Source organism: Trachemys scripta, chromosome 1, assembly GCF_013100865.1.
Source record: "Trachemys scripta elegans isolate TJP31775 chromosome 1, CAS_Tse_1.0, whole genome shotgun sequence".
Lineage (NCBI taxonomy): Eukaryota > Metazoa > Chordata > Testudines > Emydidae > Trachemys > Trachemys scripta.
Genome location: NC_048298.1, coordinates 149,098,016 through 149,120,923, shown reverse-complemented (window position 1 = coordinate 149,120,923; position 22,908 = coordinate 149,098,016). Strand labels below are relative to the sequence as shown.

General features: G+C 46.6%; 1 protein-coding gene across 1 annotated transcript in view; it reads right to left on the bottom strand.

Moving 5' to 3' along the window:
- ZBTB20 (zinc finger and BTB domain containing 20) overlaps positions 1-22,908 on the bottom strand; it is a 48,299-nt gene that overhangs the window by 2,406 nt on the left and 22,985 nt on the right. The window contains exon 3 of the mRNA XM_034789074.1: positions 9,250-10,851. Within this exon, the coding sequence (XP_034644965.1) occupies positions 9,250-10,851 (1,602 nt within the window). The remainder of the gene's footprint in view (positions 1-9,249; positions 10,852-22,908) is intronic.

Below are 22,908 nucleotides of genomic sequence, written 5' to 3'. Positions count from 1 at the left end.
AAACCAGTGGTGAATCTGTCCCATAGCTTGCAAAATTATTGGCAAAAGCACTTCCTCTCTCCCCGTGTACGCCAATGTGGTACAAATTTACACCACTTGTTCTCATCTCTGCCTCTCCAAATAAAAATTCTTTCATCTAGGATTTAAGCAAAAGATTTAGCAACCCTTGCCAGTCATCAGGGTCACAGGTTTTCAATAATCTGCATACATAAACGCGGCTGAAGGGAGAGCTTCCTTCCCATCTGTTACGGCAAACAGCGAGGGTTTTGATCCCAAAGGTCTTTGATGAGATTGGTCGAAAGAGAACTGCTGGGTGTGATGACCACCTACATTGTGCGATTGAACTTTCTGAGCAAATGAAGCAGAAGCCTGTTGATATCCCTCCAGTTGCACTTCCCCATTTTACCACCTCCTCAAGGCATGTGCATTAGTCTGGATGGTACAAATATACAAAACTAAGGACCTCTTCTCCAGTATAGGTTTTTACTGAGGTTTTAAAAAGATAATAGCAGATAGTGTGATTGATTCAATGCAAAACATGGTAAACACAATTCCTAAACATGTGGATTTCCAGCACTTCGACTCTGTTTCTAAGCACATCTGTAACACAACTGCCAGGCTGTAATGGGGCTTTAGCATGGTGAGTTTGCTGCATAGATGGGATTATCTAACTGTGCCTGTAACTAGATTAATCAGCTCATCTGACCTATACCTCTTCAGAACCAATCTTGCTCCCATTGAAGCAAATAAGTGTTTTGCCTATTGATTTCAATGGGAGCAGAAGCCAACCCATTACAATGCGTACTCCACACGTTCAATAGTTTATCTGTGTCAACCAGGAAATTCCCCATTTCATATCCTTCTGAACTCCTGTTCCCTGGCTTCAGATGGTCAATAGTTTCCTAGCCAGAAAAATGTATTCTCCTGCCCTTCCTCCATGTTTGCTACTGTTTGCATTATTATATCCTCATATATATTGTGATATGGTATTTACCCCGTCATTTGCTTCAAAATCTTTGAGTGGGGTCTTCTCTCCTAGGAATCTCACAAATAAATCAGTATTTTTTCAGATGCAAATTTATTTCCTTACCAAACAATCCTTCTGTCACCTTTTCTTACTGAGAATTATTTGCATCAAAACAAGCAGAGCCATGAAAAAATGGTTACTAACCTTTCTGTAACTCTTGTTCTTTGAGATGTGTTGCACATGTCCATTCCAGTGTAGGTGTGTGCACGCCCCAAGCACAGTTGCTAGAATTTTTCCCCCTAGTGGTGTCCATCGGGTCGGCTCTCATGCCCCCTGGTGCCACATGCACACAGTACCGGTAAAAAGGACCCTTTTGATCCTGTGCCCCCTCAATTCCTTCTTTACCAGCTGACTCTGACTAGAGAGGAATGGGGGCACGTCTTGGAATGGATATGTGCAACGCATCTCAAAGAACAACAGTTACAGAAAGGTTAGCAACCATTTTTTCTCCTTCAAGTGCTTTCACATGTCCATTCCAATGTAGGTGACTCCCAAGCAGTTGCATAAGAGGTGGATTCGGAGTTCATTAATATGCTGACTGCAATACTGCTTGGTCAAAGCTGGCATTGTCTTTGGCCTGCTGGGTGATGGCACAGTGAGTTGAGAATCCTCTACCACTATGAATAGCTGAGCAGATCTACGGAACGGCTTGGTCCTTTGTAGATAGAACACCAGGGCCAGTCTAACATCTAAAGAGTGTAGAGGTTGCTCCTCCCTGTTTGAATGCAGTTTTGTGAAGGACACAGTAGGAAGATTGCTTGACTGCAGTGAAATTGCAAAACCACTTTCAGGAGGAAAGCCAGGTGCGGATGCAGCTGCACCTTATTCTTAAAGAAAATCATATACCAGGGCTCTGACATGAGGGTACGAATCTCCGAAATCCATCTGGCTGAGGTGATGGCCACTAAAAAGGCTACTTTCCAGGAGAGGTGAACTAATGAGCACGTTGCCAGGGGCTCAAATGGGGGACCCGTAAGCCTTGATGAGACGAGGTTTAGGTCCCAGGAAGAAATGGGATCCCTAACCGGGGGTACAACCTCTCTAGGCCTTCAAGGAAAAGGATAACCATCTCATGCGAGAAGACAGACTTCTTGTTGCCTGGGGGATGGAAGGCCGAAATCACAGTGAGGTGGACCTTGACTGAAGAAATAGCCAAATTTTGTTGTTTCAGATGTAATAGGTACTCCAAAATAAGCTGCAAAGAGGAGCACAAGGGCAGAACTCCGTGTTGGGAAGACCAGATGGAGAACTGCAAAGTAAGTGGTCCTGGTGGAGGGCTTCCTACTGCCTAGCAGGACCTTACAGACCTGCTCCAAGCATGCCTGCTCCTCTGGATTCAGCCATAGAACTTCCAGGCCATCAGATGGAGGGAGCTGAGGTTTGAATGGCGTAGCCAACTGTGGTCTCGGGAGATCAGATCCAGATACAAAGGAAGCAGGAGTGGGGCCTCTGCCGAGAGGCCTAACAAGGTGGCAAACCAATGTTTCCTTGGCCATGCTGGGGCTATGAGAATGACCTTCATCAGAACCTCATGCACTAGTGGGATAAGATGAAAGGTGTAATACAGGTGATCTGTCCACGGTAGCAGGAAAGTGTCCATGAGAGACCCCAGGCTGTGGCCTTGCAGTGAGCTGAACTGGTGGCATTTCTTGTTGATCCGGGTAGGTCTAATGGGGGAATTCCCCATTGTTGGAAAATGATCCTTGCAATGTCCGGCCAAAGGGACCGTTCATGGTGAGCAGAGAAGGACCTGCTGAGGCGATTCACCAGCTGGTTCTGTGCTCCCAGGAGGTGAGAAGCCTTGAGATGGATTGAACGTGCTACGCAGAACTCCCACAGATGAATTGCTTCCCAACACAGAGGGGAAGAGCATGCTCCACCTTGCCTGTTGAGGTAGAACATAGCTATCATGTTGTCCGTGAGAACCAAAATGACCGTGTTTACAATGTGAGGTAGGAATGCCTGGCAGGGTAGGTGGACCACCTGAGGTCTCTGATGTTGATATGGAGAGAGATCTTTTCTGAGGACCAGAGACCCTGAGTCCTGAGGGACCCCAAGTGGGCTCCCCAGCCCAACGATGATGCATCTGAGAGCAAAGACATCGAAGGTTGGGCCGCAAAAAGGGTACACCCATACAGACCATGCAGTGGTCCAGCCTCCGCTCCAGGGAGATGAGGACTTAAGAAGGTATGATGAGAATTGAGTCCACATGGTGATGGGCAGATGAATAAACCATGGCCAGACACACTTAAAGAGATCTGAGACGCAGCCTTGTGTGTTGCATGATATGTGATGCCATGTGGCCCAGGAGACTCAGACAGCTCTGCGTTGTCATAACCGGATGGGCCTTGAGGGACCTTCTCAGGGTCATGATCTCCCAAAACTGGTCTCCTGGAAGCAAGGCTCTGGCCTGAATGGAATCGAGAACTGCCCCGATGAACTCTAGCCTCTAAACCAGGATGAGAGTGGACTTTTGTGTGCTTATTAGCAGGCCTAGGGCCTGGAAGGACGATTGGATGAAGCGGATATTGGATTCCATCTGAGTCCTGGGCTGGCCTTTGACAAGCCAGTCATTGAGATACAGGAAGACGTGTACTTTGCATTTGGTGAAGACTCACGGGGCAGCTGACAGGCCGAACGGAAGCAAAGCAAACTGTAACATACCTGGTTTATGATGAATCTGAGGAATCTTCTATGGCTTTGGAAAATTGATATGTGAACACATTCATCTTTTAAATCGAGGGTGGCATACCAATCCCCTGGATTCAGAGAGGGAATGATGGAAGCCAGGGAGACCAGGCAGAACTTTAAGTTCTTGAGGTAGTGGTAGAGGCGGCACAGGTCTAGACTAGGTCTGAGACCACCCTTGGCTTTCAGAATCAGGAAATAATGTGAGTAGAATCCCTTTCTTCTCAAGTTTTGTGGAAATGGCTCCCACCCAAAGGAGAGACTGGACTTCTTGTATTAATAGTTGCTTGTGAGAAGGGTTCCTGAAGAGAGATAGGGAGGGAGGGTGGGAAGGTGAGGTATACACAAACTGGAGGGTGTATCCCACTTCTGAGCTCAACACCCAGCAGTCCAAAGTGATGCAGGCCCAGGCACTGAAGAAATGGGAGAAGCAGTCCAAAAACAGAGGGGTAACTGGATCCAGTATCACAGGGACTGGGATGTTGACCTCAAGCATCCTGACAAAAGGAGCGCTTTGAGCTCCCTGAGTGCCTGGGGACAGTTTGCATTGGACCCGAGGTGAAAGCTGGCGGAGGAGGCCTATGCCTAACCCCCCGGTTCTTTCTTCTCTGTGGGTCCTCCTGGGCTGATGGGGCAAAGTACTGGCCAGCCTGCTGGGGCCTGTAATGTTTCCTAGAAGCTGCTGGGACAACCCCAGGGACGTCAAGGTTGCCCTGGAATCCTTAGGAGTTTAGCATCAAGTTTGCTCCGAGAAGAGCAAGATTCTTCATGGGGATTCTGAGGGTTTGCTGAACCTTCTGAGGAAACCCAGATGACTGCAACCATGAGCTCCTATACATGGTTACAGCTAAGGCCATGGATCTGGCCGCAGAGTCAAACGCGTCCACGGCTGCCTGTCAGGAGGCCCTCGCTACTGTTTTTCCTTCATTGACCACCGAAGAGAACTCCTGTCTGGCTTCTTGAGGCAGCCAGTCTTTAAACTTTTGCATGGCATCATACATATTAAAGTCATAGCAGCCCAGTAGCGTCTGCTGGTTTGCTATGCGAAGTTGCAGCCCTCCCGTAGTATACACCTTTCTGCCAAACAAGTCTAGTTTTTTGGGGTCCTTCGCTTTAGGCATTGCTCCTGACTGCCCATGGCAATCTCTTTCATTAGCAGTTGACATTACCAGGGATCCTGGAGGGGGGTGTGAGTGTAAGAACTCGTAACCCTCCTCTGGCATGAAATAACGCCACTTTGTACACTTTGCCACGGGAGGAAGGGATGTGGGGGTCTACCAGAACTCCTTAACTGGGTCCATGATAGCTTCATTGAGTGGCCCACTGCCATCTGCCTGGATGCCCAGATTTGAGGCCACTTGCTTTGAGGCCACTTGGGAAGCTTTGTGGTTATCCTGGGGAGGAGACACACCAGCTGTCACCACAGCCTCATCCGGGGAGGAGAACGAGGAAGCCAGCACTGGCTAGGGAGCCTCCACCCCTCCTTCCATTTTGCTGCGGACCCATGGGGCCTCCTCTTGAAGTTCGGTATTGGGCTCAGTACCGGAGTTCAGATCAGGAGTCTCCTGGAAAGGCACTGGCGGTGCTCTGCTCTCAGAGGTCACCAAGTCGGAGCATCCTGAGAGAGAGCCCTGGGCTGGGGGGAACCCCCACCGATTCCAGAAGGGCCACTGCATGGGCACCGGCCCCCACAGATTTCAGAAGGGCCATGCACCCCTGCGTTTGGGGCCATAGAGGAGTACGAGTGCCCCAGGGAATAGCGTGGGCGGCTGTGAGGGCAAGAGGAGAACGACCCCGTTCCCAACTACGATGATGAGGAGTCTCAGTGATGTGACCAGGGCAGTGTGGACTGGGCTGGTCTACACTGGAGGGGGGGGGGGAATCGATCTAAGATATGCAACTTCAGCTACGAGAATAGCTTAGCTGAAGTCGACGTATCTTAGATCGACTTACCTCCCATCCTCACGGCGTGGGATTGACGGCTGTGGCTCCCCCGTCGACTCCGCTTCCGCCTCTTGCTCTGGTGGAGTTCCGGAGTCTACGGGGAGCGCGTTCGGGGATCGATTTATCGCGTCTAGACGAGACGCGATAAATCGATCCCCAATAGATCGATTACTACCCGCTGATCCAGCGGGTAGTGAAGGCGTACCCTTATATAACTAAAAACTGACTAACTACAAACAACTGATTAACTATTTACACTAGAAAGATAGTGAAAAACCACTGGGAAGTTTGCTGAAGCAACCAGAGGAGTCCCAGCAACCGTCATGGGCGGTAAGAAGGAACTGAGGGGGTGCGAGGTCAGCAGGGCTCTTTATTCTGGCTCTAGGAGTGCGCAGCACCAGGAGGCACCAGAGCTGACCTAATGGATATCACACTAGGGGGAAAAATTCCAGTAACTGTGTTTGGGGCGGGCAAATACTTACATTGGAATGGAGATGTACAAGCACTCGAAGAAGAAACTAAGGTTACAGGAAACATTACTTTTCAGGACATGAATCCCATGTGCACTTCTAAAATGCATGTGTTCCTCATTTTGGGAAATACTGACCAAAAATTATCAAACCATGACATGAAGGAAAAGGCAGTGAGGCTTTAAAATGTGTAAAGAAGGTTTTCTAGAGCTTTAATTTCATAATACTGCACATCTTAGTTAAATAATTGCACTGTTGGATAGGTTAATGCCAGTCTACATGAGACAGAGTATTGATCCTATATGTGTGGGAATGAGGCATGCATACATGTATGTGTGTACTACAGCACCTTTGTTGTATGCAAACCCCACCAACATTTAGTTTTTGGAAGCATGGAAGCTGGGCAGATAATTATAGACTCCAGGTCTTTGAATTCTCATTTGGGCTCAAAGTCCCCTAAGAGTCTTGGGACTGCATTTCATACAGCAAGTCCAATCCACAGCTTGTGCATTTTATGGTTCCCCACTTGTACCCTGCTGCTTTGATGCCTTTCTAGAGCTTCTTCTCTGAGATTCTTTTCACAGGTCTGAGCATTCTGACAATGAAGCCACTCTTCCAGCCACTTAAGCAGTGGACACAATTGGTCTTCTACTCCCCTGGCTTCTGCTGTTTGGCCCAGGACCTAGTCAAATTTGCACAGTACTCTTAAAGATTCCTTTCAGGTGTGCCTGGAATCTACTCACCCATGTACTGGTTTTCAGGAGTATCCCAGAAGTCAGTTAGCTCCCAAATGGAAATGCAAATCACTTGGGAAATATGTTAAGAGTTCCCCTTTGCCTCTTTGCCCACTGAAACACTTGTCACTGAAAGTATATGAATTTTGAATTCTCCAATCCACACAAAGAGAATCTTTGCTGACTCAGGATTGAGAACATTTAGAAAGTCAGTGGCAGCTCTAGGTCAAAAATTTAGGCAGGGCCCTGTATGTTTCCTTAACTACTCCACGTGTGCTATCCTTCTGCTGGCTTGAAGCTCCTATTACAACCTGCAGGACATATTCTTAGCTACTGGAACAGCTAACCCAAATGGATCTTTCATAAAAGAGCGATTCTAGCTCTGGGAATTGGGATGAAACTCTGTGACTTGATTTTCTAATTTTTTTGCGTTAGGCAATGCCACCAATGCAGAGGCTTTAGCTATATATCCATGACTGGAAAGAGGGAGCTGAGACACGGCCACACTTGGTACCCTTTGGATTCAGGACTGCTTCACCATTGATTTGCTTTATATTTGGCCTAGAAATGAGAGGAAGTGAGATGTATATGGAAATGCTCCATTTGGGACAAGCAAGGTGAATCTCATGTTGAATTGGTTCGCCTGGGTGCATTTCTATGGTTGATCCTGGCTATTTCTCAACCACTAGTCTAATGTTTTGCCAATTAACTACTGTAGGTATCAGCTGGTGATGGCAAGATATCCTGAGACACAAGTGCTGCATGTAGAGAAGGCTGGCAAGGGGATGCTATGCCAGTTTTGCTGTGTCAACCCTGAATGCCACAATACTTATATACGTAACAGCTCCCTGCAGCCCAGTCCATCCCTGGGTGACCCTTAAGTGATTCTATAGTGTATGTGAGTGGATCAGGGAAAGGGCTTTAATTCAGCCTGATGATTTTTAAAACTGCTTTCTATGCATTTGCATGAAAGATTTCCTCAATGCTGATCGTGTGATTTACCTAAAGCAGCCTGCATAACCATCTCCTATAAGGTTTTACAAGGCAGAAGTCCTTATTGCTTCTGTAACAATTACTGTTTATATAGCAAGAGTATATATCAATGCCACAGGACTTTTATATATGATTTATAAAGCAATATAATATATAATATATAACCAATAATGTATATCTTAGATGTTTTAGAGCATGCTTCACAATAGCAACTAAGTGCTATTTATATATAAATATAAATAAAAATATGTACATGCTATTTTATATATACATATATGCCAGGTGTGTGGAAGTGATATCTATGTGAGAAATTGGAGAGGCACGAGAGACATTTCTCTCTCTCTTGTGACTGCCTCTCCTGCACTCTCCCCATTTCCCACCCCATCCATATTATTCTAATATTTCAGTGTTCACACAGCTAGGTAAATATTTCTTCCTTCTCCTTCCAAATGTGGAGTTCCTCCCAGAATTACAACTGCCTGACAGCCGGGATTCAGTCCTGAACCAAGGACAGCTTTTCCATACAATAAATGTCATTGTTTCAAAGTCTCAAGACTCTACAAGGCTAGAAAAGGGAGCTTTATCCCAATGGGAAGTATAGATTCCCAGTTTCCCAGTGGGACACAAATCTTTTACTTCTAACCCTAAAAGGTCCCAAGACACCAGCCTTTAATGTAGATACATTTTGAATGTATAGGAAAGCTGTTGTAGGTCATTTTTACCAGGTTGTCTTGGCACTTGTTTAGGCTGACCTGCATAACTCAGACTTGGCTTCATCGCTCATAAGTAATGCAACCAACTGAACCTCACACCACCACCAAGTATTCCATGCACACAGACGCACATAGCAGTGAACAATACTAGTGACCCCTCCTCCAACAGACAAATTCTATCTTTAATGGCTCTCAGTTAAAGATTCCTCATGTTGTTTCCAATAACATTTTGTTTGACCTTTAATCAAAGATCAACTTGTGCTAGGCAACATGTGTTAATTATTTCCTTGGATAGTCACCTAAGACACATTTCATTGTATATAGGAAGAGTTTCCTTGTATCCTTGACACCCTTAGATCCCTATTAACCAGGAGCCTGTCCTGAGGCCCTTACTCATTCACTGACTTCGATAGGACTCCTCATGTGAGTAAAGGCTGATGGATCAGGCACCCAGTGTTTTCCCTTCCCATGTTGTGGTGAACACTAGTTATATTCTCATCAGTTACTAAAATCAGTAACAGTGCCCAGAGATAACTGGAATCCTCTAAGGATCTGAAGGCTGTCTCACGGCTGCGTTAGGGACTGGCACGCTGGGAAATGGAATACCTGTCAAAATCAACTGCATATTTGTAAAGGCCTATCCCTGGGCTCACATATAAGCCAAGTGGCCATGCACTCACCTGTGTGTACAAACATGTGCTTGACATAGTTCTGTTTGGCGGTGAAAGTCTTGTTGCAGAGAGTGCACTCGTAAGGCTTTTTTTCACCCTGTCCACCTGCTGTGCTGTGGCCCGCAGATGGGGCCAAGGGCTGTGGGGCTGGCAGCTGGGCAGTAAAGGTTGACAGGCCAGGTTGGGTCACTGTCACAAACTGTGTCTGTTGGCCAGCTAAGGGCTGGGGCAGGCTGAAAAGGAAAGGTTTAGGTCCACTGCCAGCAGACTGTGTGGTAAAGAGGGCGGGCAGGTAGGTGTTGCCAGCTGTGCCAATGACCTGTGTGTTGCTGGTCAGGGTCAGCGGCATCCTCAGATTGCTGGTGAGGGTTTCTGTCTGGCGTAAGTAGAGCTGGGTGCTTGGCAATGGTTGGGCAACTGTTGTGTTGACAGAAGGCTGCAAGGCCCCCTTTTCGCTGTTGTTACTGACAGTGAGCACTTTGCTGTCCATTTCAATGTCATTGCTTCTGTCTGGCGAGGAAGTGTTGGCATCTAGGTGTTGCGGCTGGGTCTGTGTGCCTTCAGCAGGGACTTCATTTTGCTCTGCTTGGGAAGGTTCCTGCTGACCCTCTCGGCCCAGGTTAGCCATGAACTGCTGCTCCATGGAATCAGGCTCAGTCCCAATGGAGGAACTGACTCCAGAGTCAAAACTCTCCCCCTTGGGCTCACTCTCAGTGCCTTCTGCTTGGTCAGTGTCCTCAGTGCATTCCTCAGACTCATTACGCTCCAGGATCTGCACCCTCTGCTGGCCATAGTAGTCATAGTCATCCTCCATCTCCTGTTTGATGTGGATGTTGCCCACCAGGGTCTGGATCCGGACCGGGCGTGGTTGCTTGCGGCAGTGTGTGGTCTCTGGAGTGGTGGAGAGGTACCGCTCCATCTGCTGTGAGCGCTCGTGGATCCGTGTAATCCAGCTGGGGTCTTCCATGTGATGGTCTCTGGGAAGCCCCAGGGCTGTTTCATGGTGGCTGACCACTGCTCCGCTGTAGAAGGAGCGCTCCCCACTGCCATTCTGCATGGAACAGGCATAGAGAGCCGAGTAGATCCTGTCCACACTGTGCTGCGAGTGGCTCTGCAAGTAGCCAGACTCTGTGTCGCTGCTCTGCCCTGAGGTGCCCGATTCGGGGGTCCCCCTGGGCGTCTCCTGCCCAGAGTCCTGAATCACTGGGTAGACCTCCCCCACATTCTGCGAGACGATCCTTGTGCATTCGTCAATCACAGTCTTGATCTGCAGGATGCTGGCAGCTGTGAGGATCTGCAGGGCCTCTGACTGTGAGACCCGCAGCACCCCACTGTACATGAAGTCAATGAGCTTTTGCACGGACTGGACTGACACCACTGAGGGGATCTCGATGTCGCTGTACCCCAGCAGCAGCTTGTCCTGGAAGAAGGGGCTGCCAGCCGCCAGCACGCAGCGGTGGGCGCGTAGCATGCTCCCGTGGATGCGGACCGTCACGTCACAGAAGTGGCCACGGTTGCGCTGCTCGTTGAGGGTCTCGAGCACAGAATTGCTGAAGTTGTGAAGGTTGATGCTGTGAATGCGCTCTGTCATCCCCTTGCAACTGATGTTACCTGTAGCAAAGGGTGAGACAAAACAGAGAGACAGATCAGGGCTTGTCCTCTGCATGTCCACAGCTGAGATGCTGGCTAAAACACCTGCCCACTGGATATATGCTGCAGGGACTATCTTAGAGGTACCATAAAGGGGCACTGAGCACAAAGCATCACTTCTATGCATGGAGACGATCAACTCCCCAGGGAAAAGATTTAGCAGGATTTCTATGGGATGGATGAGCAGAGACCCACTCCTTGAATCTTCAAGCAAAACTAGACAAGACTCTAATGGTCAGATTCTCACTTACAGTAATGATCTTTACACCACACTGGTAATATGATGAGGCGGTCATTTAAAAATTTCTGGCCCTCTATCTAGATTTGGATTTTGAAACCCCCAAAGTTAGGGCATAGTTAGATCCTGTGTATTGTAGTTCAGCCCTTAATAAAGGTGGCAGCCATTTGCAAAATCCAAATCTGGATCGTGGTTTGGATTTGAAACCTTTCCAAAATTCCAACTGTATGTGTGTCCAGGGTTTTGGTTTAGGTCATTCATTACTCAAAAGTGAACTAACCCTCGGTCAAGAATCAAAGGAGATCCATTAACTTTCTCCCCTATTTTCACTGCACCTTGGGGTTTTTGACACTACACCGGCTGGGACTAGAACTCCTGCAATACTAAGACAAAAGCTGTCTGAGGGTATTTATTGCCTGACCAGAAGTGGGAAGTAAAAGAAACCTGGCCAAAATGCCTGTTCTCAGGAGAACTTCATCAACTTGGCTTAACCAAGAAGTCTGGATAGTTTGGACAAGACCCGAATGTTCAGGTACAGATCTAACTGGTCCTCTTATTTACCTCTCACTGCTTTTACAGCTGGCTAAAAAATAACTATTTTTTTAATCTCTCAGTCTACTTCTCTCTCTCTCCCAAGAATTATTTTTGATTTAACATTGCGTCTCTTCCCTCTCTCTTGTCCGTTTAGATCAGTGGTTCTCAATCAGGGGTATGTGTACACTTGTGGGTACGCATGCATGAGAAACTGAAAGTGAAACTGACTCTATAAAATCAGTAAATCAGACTAGCTTATTTTTATGGTTTAAGAAAAAAATGTAAAGCAAATAAACAGCATCTAAGGTGATATTAATAACAAATGTAAGAATGTTTACATTTTTGAATATATGATTTTTAGCCTGCCAGTGTTCTTCTAAGTCCAACATAAAGAACATTTGGTCATTGTTATTATTCTCATCTTAGAGACAGGCAGCAAAATGCTACCAACTGCAATTTGCTGAACAATGCAGCCCCCTCTCATTCACGCCCTTTCCTCTTCATTTACCCATTCTTGCTATCTTAAGCACCCTCTCTTCTGGTGCTTCAAAGAGAAACCATATTGGACACAAGTGGTTATTTAAATTCTCTGATGATAAAAGGGGAACCAAAAAGGTCAGGAACTGGAAATTCTGACAGGGACAAGCTGCCTAAAGGAGCCTGATGCCTGCAGAAGGAAACAGGCCAGTATTAGGGATTGCACTAATTTCTGTATGAAACTGGTCTTCTGGGTGATGCTCATATGGCAGCAATGCTTGGGAAATCACTAGTGAAATCACGGAGACTGTGAATTATATCTGTTCTGTTCACAAGCTTTGCCAGGACACATGAGCTTTATCCCTGACTGACGAGGACACTGGAAAGGCCACTCCTAGATACTGCAGGTACCTCATAGGTATTCACTCATAGATATTGCAGGTATCACACCAAGTAAAGTGAGTGGGCCTTTTCCTCCTCCTATACCAAGACAACCACCTCCCAGAGTCCTCCTGGCCAGCCATGGACACTTCCTTATGTGTCAGATCACAGGAGAATTCAAGATGAACTCAAGATAAAACACAAAGAATCTCCCTCCGAAAGACAGAGAACTTGGAGCACTACAGGGGTGGGGCCCCTGCAGAAGTGGGAGTGTGCTGTGGCTGATTGTTGAAGGGATGGCACCTCCTTTCTTCAAGGCCATCCCCGGATAAGGGCATGACGACGTCTAATTGAGCGGATACACAAGACATTTTCTTTTTCCCAAGTTCTGCCAGGTCAAAACATACCTATCACAATCTATTTTGATCATGAGGTATTCTTTTAATTCAAACTGATCTTTAAAACCAGTTCTCCCTGTAATTTTAATCCATTTTATAAAAAAAGATTTATTAATAATAGCAAGATGTGCAACAGCCTAGCTTAGCAAATCAAAATGGTTACCGCTCACATCCAAAGAACACCCGAGGGAACACCCCAGAAGCACCAGGCTGATTCTATAAACGTATGGTTTGATTTCAGAGGTGCTGTGAGTCCCTTCTCCTTTCGATGAACCAGTGCAGCCCACATTAATTTGGAAGTTGTACTTTTGATAACACATTCATAGGAGAAGATACTCCAGTTCAACGTTATTTATTTCAAAAGAATTTAGCTCTGGTGAAAGTTGCTGGACTGACAAGACTAAAGTCTACTGTTTATTCACAGGACAGGTACAACTTGAGCAGCATCAGGGCAAGCTTTGTTCATACATCCCTCTCGAATTCCCAAACCCTAACCTGAAGAGAAAGGGGAATTCTGTATCTATGCTCCATTCAGTTCTTGGAATAGAAGGGTATAGCTTGTTCAGGAAGGATAGGCAGGATAAAAAGGCAGAAGGTGTTGCATTACACATCAAAAATATATACACTTGTTCTGAGATCCAGAAGGAGGTCAGAAGCAGACCAGATGAAAGTTTTGGAGTCAAGATAAAATGGGTAAAAAATAAGGATGATGTCATGGTAGAGGTCTACTACAGACGACCAAATCAGGAAGAGGAGGTGGATGAGGCATTTCTAGAACAACCAATATAAATACACAAAACACAAGACCTGGTTGTAATGCGGGACATTAATGACCCAGACATCTGTTTGAAATGTAATACGGCAAAACACAACATTTCCCATAAGTTCTTGGAATGTATTGGGAACAACTTTTTGTTTCAGGACGAGGAGGAAGTAAACAGGGTTCTAAGGTTTTAAACTTGATTCTGCCAACAGGGAGGAATTGATAGTGAATCTGAAGGTCTAAGGCAATTTGGGTGATGTGATTATGAAATGATGGATTTAATGATTCTAAGGAAAGAAAGTCATGAGAAAAGCAGAGTAAGGACAATGGACTTTAAAACAGCAGATTTCAACAAACTCAGAGAACTGGCAGGTAAGGCCCCATGGGAAGAAAACCTAAGGGAAAAAAGAAGTTCAGGAGATCTGGCCTAAAGGCACAACTGCAGACTATCCCAATGCAAATGAAAGATAGGAAGAACCATAAGAGGCCAGTATGGCTCCATCACAAGCTCTTTAATGACCTGAAAATCAAAAAGGAATCCTACAAAAACTGGAAACTTGAGCAAATTGCAAAGGAGGAATACAGAAGAATAGCACAAGTATGTAGGGACAAAACCAGAAAGGCAAAGACACAAAATGAGTTATACTTAGCCAGGGACATAAAGGCAATAAGAAGTGGTTTTAAAAATACATTAGGAACAAGAGAAAGACAAAAAGGTCCTCTACTTAGAGGGGAATGAGGGTTAATAACTGAAGACATCAAGAAAGCTGAGGTGTTTAATGCCTAGTTTATTTCATTCTTCACTAAAAAGGTTAATGTGATCAGATACTCAAAACAATTAATATGAACAACAAGGGGGAAGGAACACAAGCCAAAACAGGAAAAGAAAATGTTAAAGAATATTTAGATAAATTAGATGTATTAAAGTCAGCAGGGCTTGATGCAATTCATCCTTTAAGGAACTAGCTGAAGCAATCTCAGAACCATTAGCAATTATTTTGGAGAACTGCAAACATAGTACCCATCTTTAAAAAGGGGAACAAAGAGGACCTGGGGAATTACAGACCCATCATCCTAACTTCAATACCTAGAAAGATACTCAAACAAATTATTAAATAATCAATCTGCAAGCACCAAGAGGATAATAACGTTATAAGAAAGAGCCAGCATGGATTTGTCAAGAACAAATCATGCCAAACTAACCTAATTTCCTTTTTTGACAGAGTTACTGGCCTAGTGTTTAGGGGGAAGCAGTAGAGGCAATATATCTTGATTCTGACACAGTCCCATATGACATTCTCATAAGCATACTAGGGAAAAGGGGTATAGATGAAATTACTGTAAAGTGGATGCATAACTGGTTGAAAGACTGTACTCAAAAAGTAGTTATCAGTGGTTCACTGTCAAACCGAAAGGGCGCATCTAGTGGGGTCCCACAGGGATCAGTCCTGGGTCTGGTACTATTCAATACCTTGGATAATGGAGTGAAGAGTATGCTTATAAAATTTGCAGATGACACCAATCTGGGAGATGTTGCAAGCACTTTGGAGGACAGGATTAGAATTCAAAACCTCCTTGACAAATTGGGGAATTCGTCTGGAATCAAAAAGATGAAATTCAATAAAGGTAAGTACAAAGTATTTTACTCAGGAAGGAAAAAATCAAATGCAAAACTACAAAATGGGAAATAACTGGCGAGGTGGTAGTACAGCTGAATCAGATCTAGGGGGTTATAGTAGATCACAACTTGAATATGATTGTGAAAAAGGTAATATCATTCTGGGGTGTATTAACAGGAATGTCGAATGTGAGACCCAGGAGGTAATTGCCAGGCTCTACTCGGCACTGGTGAGGCCTCACCTGGAGTACTGTGTACAGTTCTGGGAGCCACACTTTAGGAAAGATGTGAATGAATTGGAGATAGTCCAGAGAGCAACAAAAATGATAAAAGGTATAGAAAACCTGACCTTTGAGGAAAGGTTAAACAAACTGGGCATGTTTATTCTTGAGAAAAGATGACTGAGGGGGGACCTGATAACAGTCTTCAAAGATGTTAAGGACTACTATAAAGGGGACAGGGATCAATTGTTTGCCATGTCCACAGAAGGTAAGACAAGAAGTAATGGGCTTAACCTGCAGCCAGGGAGATTTAGGTTAGACATTAGGAAAAACTTTTTGACTATAAGGGTGGTTAAACTGTGGAATAGGCTTCAAAGGAGGTTGTGGCATCCCCATCACTGGAGGTTTTTAACAACAGGTTGGACAAATATCAGTTAGGTTTACTTGGTCCTGCCTCAGCCCAGAGGGTGGGACTTAATGACTTTATTTCTATGATTCTCTGCTGAAATGGCCAACCAGGGACCAGTCAGTACTGATTGTGAGGGGATTTTTGATCTGACGTGGACAGCTGGGGCTAGGTCCACAAAGGGAACTTAGACTAGCATTGCAGTTCCCTGTTGCCTAATGGAATCCATACCCCTGAGTTAGGACCCCAGGCTCCCTATAGAATGCATAGGGAACAGTAGGCTCCTAAGGCTGGGATTCACTGAAGCCAGCAAACTGAGTGGGGAACTGCCTCAGCTAGCCAACAGGAAATACTGAGGAGAGGCATGCAGGGTTCGGGCCCCAGTGAAATTTTTTTTTGGGCCCCCCAGCAAGGGCGGACCGGCTAAACAGGGCCAACGAGGGGGGGAGGGGGGAAGCCAGGCCCCGGGGCCCCTTCTGGACTGCTAGGCCCCGGTAATTTGTACCGGCTTCCCCTTGCTCTCGTCAGCCCTGGAGGCGTGCAGGCTAAGCCCCACTGCTCAAAGAAATGTAGGTGCCTAATTCTGATCCTGAGGAAGCGGCGAACAGCAGAGGCTAACAGCGGGAGTTTGCCTGGGAGTTCGCCTAGGGAGAGCGCACTGAGGCTTTCATCTGCAGGTTTCTCCGAGTAATTCCTGCAACAGTTGAGGAAGCTCCTAAGAGGACGGTGATATGGAAGGTGAGCGATCAGCTGTTGTAACCTGCACAGGTTGTGCCATGTTTGTCTTTCTTCCGCAGGACAGAAGCGACTTTGTCTGTACAAAGTGCAAGCTGGTCTCCATACTGGAGGAGAAGGTTCGAGGGCTGGAGAAACAAGTATCGACTCTGCGTTGCATAAGGGAAAATGAAGATTTCCTGGACAGACGTCAGGAGATGCTTCTACGGCCACAATGTTCTGAAGATTCAGAGCAGGCGCAGCAGGGACAGAAGGATTGTGAGGAGGTTTGGCAGCATGTGACCTCCAGAAGGAGAAAGAGGAGCGTCCATGCACCAGCAATGGAGATACAGGTGAGCAATCGTTTCCATGTTCTCTCTACAGGTGCTAATGCGGAGAGTGGACTAGATGGCCCATCTGAGGGAAGGGAGCAGAAGGAGACTCCACCGATTGGAAGGCAAAAGATGCACTGTCCTAGGGATGGGGGTTCCACGACCACCACTCCCAAGAGGAGGAGGAGGGTGGTGGTGGTCGGGGACTCCCTCCTCAGGGGGACTGAGTCATCTATCTGCCGCCCTGACCGGGAAAACCGAGAGGTCTGCTGCTTGCCAGGAGCTAGGATACACGATGTGACGGAGAGACTGCCGAGACTCATCAAGCCCTCGGATCGCTACCCCTTCCTGCTTCTCCACGTGGGCACCAATGATACTGCCAAGAATGACCTTGAGCGGATCACTGCAGACTACGTGGCTCTGGGAAGAAGGATAAAGGAGTTTGAGGCGCAAGTGGTGTTCTCGTCCATCCTCCCTGTGCAAGGAAAAGGCCGGGGTAGAGACCGTCGAATCGTGGAAGTCAACGAATGGCTACGCAGGTGGTGTCGGAGAGAAGGCTTTGGATTCTTCGACCATGGGATGGTGTTCCAAGAAGAAGGAGTGCTAGGCAGAGACGGGCTCCACCTAACGAAGAGAGGGAAGAGCATCTTCGCCAGCAGGCTGGCTAACCTAGTGAGGAGGGCTTTAAACTAGGTTCACCGGGGGAAGGAGACCAAAGCCCTGAGGTAAGTGGGGAAATGGGATCCTGGGAGGAAGCACAAGCAGGAGAACGCAACAGGGGAGGACTCCTGTCTCATGCTGAGAAAGAGGGACGATCATTGAGTTATCTTAAGTGCCTATACACAAATGCAAGAAGCCTGGGAAACAAGCAGGGAGAACTGGAAGTCCTGGCACAGTCAGGGAACTATGATGTGATTGGAATAACAGAAACTTGGTGGGATAACTCACATGACTGGAGTACTGTCATGGATGGATATAAACTGTTCAGGAAGGACAGGCAGGGCAGAAAAGGTGGGGGAGTTGCGTTGTATGTAAGAGAGGAGTATGACTGCTCAGAGCTCCGGTATGATACTGCAGAAAAACCTGAGAGTCTCTGGATAAAGTTGAGAAGTGTGAGCAACAAGGGTGATGTCGTGGTTGGAGTCTGCTATAGACCACCAGACCAGGGGGATGAGGTGGACGAGGCTTTCTTCTGGCAACTAGCAGAAGTTGCTAGATCACAGGCCCTGGTTCTCATGGGAGACTTTAATCACCCTGATATCTGCTGGGAGAGCAATACAGCGGTGCACAGGCAATCCAGGAAATTTTTGGAAAGCGTAGGGGACAATTTCCTGGTGCAAGTGCTGGAGGAACCAACTAGGGGCAAAGCTTTTCTTGACCTGCTGCTCACAAACAGGGAAGAACTAGTAGGGGAAGCAAAAGTGGATGGGAACCTGGGAGGCAGTGACCATGAGATGGTCGAGTTCAGGATCCTGACACAAGGAAGAAAGGAGAGCAGCAGAATATGGACCCTGGACTTCAGAAAAGCAGACTTTGACTCCCTCAGGGAACAGATGGGCAGGATCCCCTGGGAGAATAACATGAAGGGCAAAGGGGTCCAGGAGAGATGGCTGTATTTTAAAGAATCCTTATTGAGGTTGCAGGAACAAACCATCCCGATGTGTAGAAAGAATAGTAAATATGGCAGGCGACCAGCTTGGCTAAACAGTGAAATCCTTGCTGATCTTAAATGCAAAAAAGAGGCTTATAAGAAGTGGAAGATTGGACAAATGACCAGGGAGGAGTATAAAAATATTGCTCAGGCGTGCAGGAGTGAAATCAGGAAGGCCAAATCACACTTGGAGTTGCAGTTAGCAAGAGATGTTAAGAGTAACAAGAAAGGTTTCTTCAGGTATGTTAGCAACAAGAAGAAAATCAAGGAAAGTGTGGGCCCCTTACTGAATGAGGGAGGCAACCTAGTGACCGACGATGTGGAAAAAGCGGCGAACAGCAGAGATTTTTTTGCCTCTGTCTTCACGCACAAGGTCAGCTCCCAGATTGCTGCACTGGGCAGTACAGCATGGGGAGAAGGTGACCAGCCCTCTGTGGAGAAAGAAGTGGTTCGGGACTATTTAGAAAAACTGGACGTGCACAAGTCCATGGGGCCGGATGCGCTGCATCCGAGGGTGCTAAAGGAGTTGGCGGGTGAGATTGCAGAGCCATTAGCCATTATTTTTGAAAACTCATGGCGATCGGGGGAGGTCCCAGATGACTGGAAAAAGGCTAATGTAGTGCCCATCTTTAAAAAAGGGAAGAAGGAGGATCCGGGGAACTACAGGCCAGTCAGCCTCACCTCAGTCCCTGGAAAAATTATGGAGCAGGTCCTCAAGGAATCAATTATGAAACATTTAGAGGAGAGGAAAGTGATCAGGAACAGTCAGCATGGATTCACGAAGGGGAAGTCGTGCCTGACTAACCTAATTGCCTTCTATGATGAGATAACTGGCTCTGTGGATGAGGGGAAAGCAGTGGATGTGTTATTTCTTGACTTTAGCAAAGCTTTTGATACGGTCTCCCACAGTATTCTTGCCACCAAGTTAAAGAAGTATGGGCTGGATGAATGGACTGTAAGGTGGATAGAAAGCTGGCTAGATCGTCGGGCTCAACGGGTAGTGATCAATGGCTCCATGTCTAGTTGGCAGCCGGTTTCAAGTGGAGTGCCCCAAGGGTCGGTCCTGGGGCCGGTTTTGTTTAATATCTTTATTAATGATCTGGAGGATGGTGTGGACTGCACTCTCAGCAAGTTTGCAGATGACACTAAACTAGGAGGCGTGGTAGATACACTAGAGGGTAGGGATCGGATACAGAGGGACCTAGACAAATTAGAGGATTGGGCAGAAAAAAACCTGATGAGGTTCAACAAGGACAAGTGCAGAGTCCTGCACTTAGGACGGAAGAATCCCATGCACTGCTACAGACTAGGGACCGAATGGCTAGGTAGCAGTTCTGCTGAAAAGGACCTAGGGGTCACAGTGGACGAGAAGCTGGATATGAGTCAACAGTGTGCTCTTGTTGCCAAGAAGGCTAACGGCATTTTGGGCTGTATAAGTAGGGGCATTGCCAGCAGATCGAGGAACGTGATCGTTCCCCTTTATTCGACATTGGTGAGGCCTCATCTGGAATACTGTGTCCAGTTTTGGGCCCCACACTACAAGAAAGATGTGGAAAAATTGGAAAGAGTCCAGCGGAGGGCAACAAAAATGATTAGGGGTCTGGAGCACATGACTTATGAGGAGAGGCTGAGAGAACTGGCATTGTTTAGTCTCCAGAAGAGAAGAATGAGGGGGGATTTGATAGCAGCCTTCAACTACCTGAAGGGGGGTTCCAAAGAGGATGGAGCTCGGCTGTTCTCAGTGGTGGCAGATGACAGAACAAGGAGCAATGGTCTCAAGTTGCAGTGGGGGAGGTCCAGGTTGGATATCAGGAAAAACTATTTCACTAGGAGGGTGGTGAAACACTGGAATGCGTTACCTAGGGAGGTGGTGGAGTCTCCTTCCTTGGAGGTTTTTAAGGCCCGGCTTGACAAAGCCCTGGCTGGGATGATTTAGCTGGGAATTGGTCCTGCTTTGAGCAGGGGGTTGGACTAGATGACCTCTTGAGGTCCCTTCCAACTCTGATATTCTATGATTCTAAGGTGGTATTGGTGCCCTCTCCCTTTCACCCTGGAGCCCAGTGGTTAGAGCACTCACCCATGCTATGGGACACTCAGGTTCAACTGCCACTTTGCCTGAGATGAGCAGGGCGCTGAACCCAGGTCTCCCACCTCCCAGGAGAGTGCTCTAATCACTGGGCTCTGGGGATTTTTTTGGAGGGGAAGGGGAAGGAACTCTCTCAGTCTCTCCTGTTGAAGCTTTTTCATTTGGTATAAACACTTAAAAATGCCTGCTCCACAACAGGCAGAGAGGGGATTTGAACCTGGGTTTCCCACTTCCTGGGGTGAACAGGTAACACTCCCACTTTGTTTTGTACTGGGCCCAATCCAGTAGCACACCTATTGGATCAGGCCCCACAGGTGAGATAGGTGGGGGAATGCTTAGTTTGAGAATCCCATTGAGGCGTAGGCATGTGCTAGACTCCAGGCATCAGGATTTAGGCAGCTGGGTGAATGCCTATTGGCAGAAATGTAGGCGCCTGTGGAATTTAAGTGCCTACTGGGTTAGCTGGCAGCTGAGCAGGGGCTTTTGAGCCTCTAAATTTTGGATTTAGGACTTAAAGTGGCTGTGAAGTGCCTAAATCCCTCAGTGAATCTAGCCTCTGTCCTCTAGGAACTGGACTGACCCCCACTAGAGTCATTTCATATACAAGCCAATGAGCAGACAGACAGTAATGGCTTCTGGTTACTAGCATCATGGCAAAACTTTTTGTTTGAAAAATTCATTGTTTAGTGACTTACTACAAAACTTTCATTTATCTGCTTCCTTCCCTCCTTCCTTCCAATCACCACACCCAGGTTCCAAGTCTACACACCTATTACAAATGTCAAAAGGAGCCCTGCCCCACTGTGTGAGAGTGAGGGGAGCTGCAGCTGAAGTGCCCATACCTATGAGAGCCTCAGCTAGAATACAAATAACTAGGACAAACAAGAGAGACTTGGGGTGTGTAGGAAAAACAGGGAGAGAGTGGGGGCAGAAAAGCATGGAAAGAATATGATGAAGTTCTTTCTGGGTCTCTGCCTGCCAGTTGTCACTAGATATAGCTGTAGGTATCCAAGGTAAAGACAACCCCAGAAAGCTTGAAAACAGATCATTTGCCACATTGTCAAACATGCTAATACATGAAATCTAGTAGTACAAACATGCAGTAACGCCACCCAGGCAAGCACATTAACTATAGGGATTGGCCTGAATCAAAGGTCCAGGTGCAACAGCACCTCCCACACTCTAAGGAAGATTGAATTCAGATCCAACCTTTGTGTCTGTCCCTTACCTATACAATGTGCCAAACCAAAAGTCCAAAGTCAGACACCCCCACAAAATGTGAGCTTTGCAGTGTGGGTTTGAATCTAAAATAGACATTACTTCGCTACAAAGAATAAAGAGAAGGGTGAACACTATATTGCAAGCAAGAATGTGTGTCAATTTCTTGAAAGCCCAAGATATCAGAATGAAGTGTAATGAAAATATGCTTACACACCCCTACCTAACAGTCACTGCATATAATGTCTGGCAAAGGGGAAAAGACTGCAGTCTCGGTTTAGTCCAAGGCCTTCCGCTCTTTTTAGAGTTAAGACAGTGGGAAACCTTTCTGTGAAATTTCAAGCAGCCTTTGTTAAGTGCTCTCTTTCTTTTCACCCGGTGAACAGCAACATATAGATCTTGACAGACTCATTCTGAGAAGCTACTGTAGGAGGGTTTTGTCCCTGTTCTGTGAAAGCAACTTCTGATTGGAGGAGTATTTAGAAACTGGTTAGGAAAGAAAGAGTGTGAAAATGCAAAAGCCATTAGATAGGCAATGAATAGGCATTTGGTCCATTCAGAAAGAAAGAAAGAATTTTTTTTTTGCACAGATTATGCACATTTGCAGCTCTCCTGGGATTGGGATATGAAGCTGCCATTGTAGAACGGTGAAATGTACTACTGTGCATGTCTGAAAAATGCTCAGTTTCCCCATAAGCAAATGTATTGATTAAACTGTCAGATTATTCACAGAAATATGCATGGAATTCATCCTCCACTGGTATGAAGGAGCACAACATGGATGGAAAAGGGGAAAGAGGTCTGTTGTGTAATAAATGACTAAATGTTTAGTTTACTACTTTCCTGAATCCAGCACTTCCCGCTGACCTTTATGCTGCAGGTGTCCAAAAAGAAGGAGGGCTTTAACATTAGAATAAAAATGAGAAAGAGACATTGATGCACAGTACTGTATGGGAAAGGGATGGCAGAAGGAAACAGCAG